At 42.4% G+C, this 5,000-nt stretch overlaps 1 protein-coding gene across 1 annotated transcript in view; it reads left to right on the forward strand.

The window, feature by feature from the left end:
- Msh3 (mutS homolog 3) overlaps window positions 1-5,000 on the forward strand; it is a 126,584-nt gene that overhangs the window by 103,346 nt on the left and 18,238 nt on the right. Inside the window, exon 19 of the mRNA XM_059276401.1 lies at window positions 42-342. Within this exon, the coding sequence (XP_059132384.1) occupies window positions 42-342 (301 nt within the window). The remainder of the gene's footprint in view (window positions 1-41; window positions 343-5,000) is intronic.

Here is a 5,000-nt window from a genome sequence, read left to right on the forward strand (position 1 = left end):
TCTAGTTCATGGCAGGTGGAGGCAGGAGATTGAAATATGAGGCCAGCCTGGTCTACATAGTGAGCTGAAGGCCAGCCTGGGTTATATAGCGAGACCCTATCTCAATCTGCACTCTCCAAATAAAGACCAACCCTTCCGATCCCCTTCTGGTGCACTAAATGAAATTCCATTTGTTTGTTTCCAGCAGGACTCTGAGAGAGTAATGATAATCACTGGACCAAACATGGGCGGGAAGAGCTCCTACATAAAACAGGTCGCTCTGGTGGCTATCATGGCTCAGATCGGTTCCTACGTTCCTGCAGAAGAAGCAACAATTGGGATTGTGGACGCCATTTTCACACGGTAAAATGTTCATTCTCTTTGAATGTATCTTGTAATAGGAGCTGAGGCCACATTGTCCCACAAACTCTCTTCTTATGTGCGTGTTTGGATGAGTTTTACACTTAAAGCTCTCAGGGCTCAGGAGCATAAATCATTAGTCACCACACACATTAATATGGAAGAGACCGAGGGTGTCATTTTCCTACAGCAAGTCTCTTTTTCCAAGTCTTTTAAATGAGTGCTTTAAGCAAAATCTTAGAGAGGGAATCAATATCTACTACATCCAGGCTTAGCCAAAAGGTTGTGAAGAAATAGAAGTCAGTATTTGAATGGAGAAAAGAAGTTATGGTGTGCCTTCCAGCATGGGAAGCTGAAACTCACCCCTCCCCATCGTTGAGGTGGAAATACCAAACAAGATTGTTTAATTCACATTTATTTCTGCTCTCAAACATTGCATGTAACTGGCCAGGACTTAGAAGCTCAATATGTATGCTTAATTTCATGCGTTCTTAGCAATATGAGTAAAATACCATAGTTTTACTAAAAGGAATTTATAGTTTATCTATTTCATATCTTCCAATTTATCAGTTCTTGAATGGCCTGTATCTCCTGTGTTATAATATTTATGTAAACACAATATATGTAAACATAACACTGTATAATAACCAAGCTCTCTATGTAGCGTGTCTGTTACTGTCCAGCTTCATGGTTAGACACTTGAACCTTGAATCCTACCAGAATTTACCTATTACCAATATTAATGAACTTGGGCAGATACTGAAATACCTTAAAATTTGCATTTGACACAGTCTTTCTTTGGACTTTTGAGGGTCTCACTGAAGGATGGATTCACTAGTCAAAGGCTTTTCAGATTGAATGGCAGGTGCAGGCATCAGCATTAGTAGGCACAGTGGGAGAAGGACCTATAGGGAGGCCCTCCAGGAAAAGCCTGAAGTAAATCAGGACTTGGTGAGAGATGGGTCCAGTGATGGAGACGAGATGAGTTGTCAGGGGTAACAGTGGTGTGCACATCTGGATGGAGAGTCCTGGTACCTATGGAAGGGGCAGGAGTATTTTAATCTTCCTACTGCTGAGACAGAATACTACGGACCGGAGATGAGAGAGGTGGCGGGGGAGGGAGGATGTTCCTATGTGCATGACCATATGGAAGCCAAAGGTCAGCTTGGGTGTTCTTCAAGAGTCAGGAGCCACACATCTTGTTTCTTTGAGACAGAGTCTTTCAGTGGGACCTGAGGTTTGCCAGCTAATCTAAGCTGACTGACCAGCAAGCCGCAAGATGCTGACTGGCCAACTCCCCAAGTACTGGGGCTACAGGCTTGCACCGCTGTGCCTGGCCTTTTCTAGGTGGGTTCTCAGGGGCAAGAGAGACGCTCAACAGTGCTGAAAGGCCCAGCAAGATTCTGTTCCTAGCAAAGCTGTATCACTAGCAACATTAAAGTGTCAGGTCCATGCTCCAGTGAGCAAGGGATGTGGAGTGAGTCTAAAGTGAGGTGTCACTGGAGAAGAACGGCCAAGAAGAGGAAGCCAGAGGCCACGGAGGGACTCGTTTTAGGTGTGATCGTAGGTTTGCACATGTTTTAGTGCTTTCCAGAGGAGAGATTATGTCCAGCTATTTATGATCCTAACAAAACAATGCAGAATGTGTTTGTCACTTTTGGAGGGTGTTGGAATGAGTTACAATGGTACCCAAACCAAAAATAATCATGAATTATTTTGGAGAAAGATGAAGTAGCTCTCCTGACTTGAGGGGAAGTTTTTCTTATAGAAACTCTGTGGCTTAGTAGCAAGAAAGGGTGCTATGGATTACAGTGTTGTCCTTAAGGTACTTACGGATCTAGGTCATAGTCAGAAATGGCTCCTGTCACCAGAAGAGGGACAACCAGTCATCAGGTACAGGTTTGAAACACAGGCTATGATGTCTTCTGGTCAAAGCACCAAATCTAAATCCATTCAGATCTTTAGCTCTGTCCCCTGGTTACAGGAAGAACATGATGAACACAGGAACCTTTTCAACACAGGACCATGGGGATTCTGTGATCAGAGTGTAGACATGGGAAGCAGTGGAATAAATGATGGATATCCAGTCTGATACCTGAGACTGGGTAGCTAATAAAGAGACGTGTTGGGCTCAGCTGTTTGATTATAAAAGTAACAGGTGCACTATGACAGATATCTAACAGGATAACAGAATGTAAGGTGAAATGAAAGCATCCTCATCACTACATCCTGCTTGTCCGTGGTCTGTTCATCCAGTGCCTTTCTCTACGTTTTTGCTGTATAGATGTTCTTTGAAACAATACCCAGCAGCGTTTGGTATAGTTTTACGTTTTATGAACACTGTATCGTACTAATCTATGAGTGACTTTCTCCCTTCATTATATTTATAAATGCAACTGTGTGTGGAGATATATATTGTTACTATGCCAGTTACTATGTATATACCACACATTCCTTGGCAGGGATTTAGCATGAGTTCCGTTTCCTACAGATGTAAGCAGTATTGGTACTTGGGTTACTTGAGCACTGGGGCATAAGTTCTAGCTCCAGAAACCCCAGTGCCTGGGCTCAGCCACCCATCCCAATACAACAGCAAAGGGCAGAGAAGGAGAGAAGCAGATAAAGGCCCCGTGTCCCTAAGCCCATCCTCGGCATACAGACATGAGCTTTAGGTTTAAAAAGAAGAGGGATTAGGGCAGGGGGGAGGTTTATATAATGAAATGATCTTGGTTATGGTGTGGTCTGGTTGATCATTTTCTCAGTTCTGGCTCTGAGAAATTGGGCCTGTCTAGTTCTTGGGTGACGATTTGTCCCTGCTCTAAGCTTTGGCCTCTGCATCATAAGTCATTGCTGTGGTGTCTTTCCTGGAGCCTCCTGTTACTTAATGGGGAGTTTCAGTTGCTTAGATACAGAATGAAGGCAGAGATTCCAGGCTTTCATTCTGCTCTCAGTTACATTATGGGTCCAGGAAGGGAATTAAAGTTTCTGAGCAAAAGCAACTTCTGGGTGCTCGTGACACTGACTTATACATTGTGTGCTGTACGTAAGTAAATCTTCCCCATCTAGTCTATACTGAGGTGTAGAATTGCTAGGCTGTAAGGAACGTGCATCTTTCAAGTTCTCCAAGAAGGCCATACTGGTTAGGAGCAGCAGCGTATGAAGTTTGTCCTCACGTTTAATGCTAAATTAGAATAAGAAATACCCACTTGGTGCCATTTCCATGTATTCTCCGGATTGCTGTAGGAACATGTTCATTTCTATTGTTTAATGTCCTTTATATGAAGTACCATCTGGTAGATTTTTGTTGTTGGTAGATTTTTGATGCTAGGGAGATTTAGTCCCCTCCCCCATGTACACACTGTGCTTATTTACAAAAAGCTTTGGAGAATACGTTGTCCTTCCTCATGCCTGCCAGGTCTTCCGTTATAATCCAGTGGCTGCTTCCTCTTCATCCTTTTGTACTTGGCTGCCCAGACAGCAGAATCTAAATTCAAGGATCGTGGAAGCAAGTTAGAGCTGATACAGGAGGGTTTCTCTACTGTGATGCTATTTAGCTGCTTGTTTAAAATGCTGCACTCTAAGCCCAGTTCTTGTGATTTCGAACTGGGATCTCTGAGGTGGTGCCTAAGCATTCATGTCAGAACAGCCTCAAGTTAGAGAATGACCAGATGGGTGTAATCTTTATTTAATATGCATTGCAATTCTTCCCGTAAAAGTAAGTGATTATTCAAATTACATCATTGTTACTTAAAAGTTCTTTTTGTATCCATTGAGAAATACACTGTAGCTAAACTGAGTGAGATGTTTGCATAAGGTTTGGCTCCAGACTTTAAGCTGCTTGTTTTTGTGTTTTATTGGACATCTGGAACATTGGGCTTAAATTTGTGTGGTCCATAATTATCCATGGCATGTCTGCTGCGGCTCCTGCAGTGTGCCATTGGAAGGGGACGGAGGGAAAGCTGCAGTCAGACAGATGGCTGGGGATCTTTTTCCTTGAATATTACAAGGTCACATGAATGCTGTCCTGAGTCATTAGGAGATCTTTTTTTAAGTAAGTTTTGGACCATCATCTATATTTGGCTCTAAGTGATGTATTTAAATGAGTATATTAGGATGTGTATGCCCATCAGTGAGATGCCTGTTTCCAAGCATCATTAGCATCTAGGGCATCACTGAGATCAGATCTATTGTTTGTCTTCCTGATGTATGAGTGTAAGCTTAAGCCTTATTCAGCTTCTCAGATTAGGTAATTAGGTTTGAGAAAAGCAATGAGTTATTAGTGTGGTTAGAAAGTCATTTGAGAAAAGCAAAACAATTGTCCTCTCCTCTCAACATTATTTCTGTTTGTGCCAATAAAAGGTTTATGGATGGAAGTGTTTACAATAACTGGCCCCTAATGGATAATTTGATGGTGTGCCCACACTCTTCTTCTGTGGCACCTAGTGTTGGGAGGAGCTGTATTCAGGATGGCATGGGTGTGTTTGTCTTGAAATAGAATTAAAAAGTAGTGGACGCTTGGTGTTTAAAATTATTTCATGTGTTTGCTTTTGAGTGGAGAGGCAATTTGTTCATCCAATTTAGTTTAACTCTGCAAATATTGGTTGGACACAAACTGTGAAGAATGTCCAGAAGAGAATACATCCTTCATGGTCAGAAAGAAA

This window comes from Peromyscus eremicus, chromosome 11 (assembly GCF_949786415.1).
Source record: "Peromyscus eremicus chromosome 11, PerEre_H2_v1, whole genome shotgun sequence".
Taxonomy (NCBI): Eukaryota; Metazoa; Chordata; class Mammalia; order Rodentia; family Cricetidae; genus Peromyscus; species Peromyscus eremicus.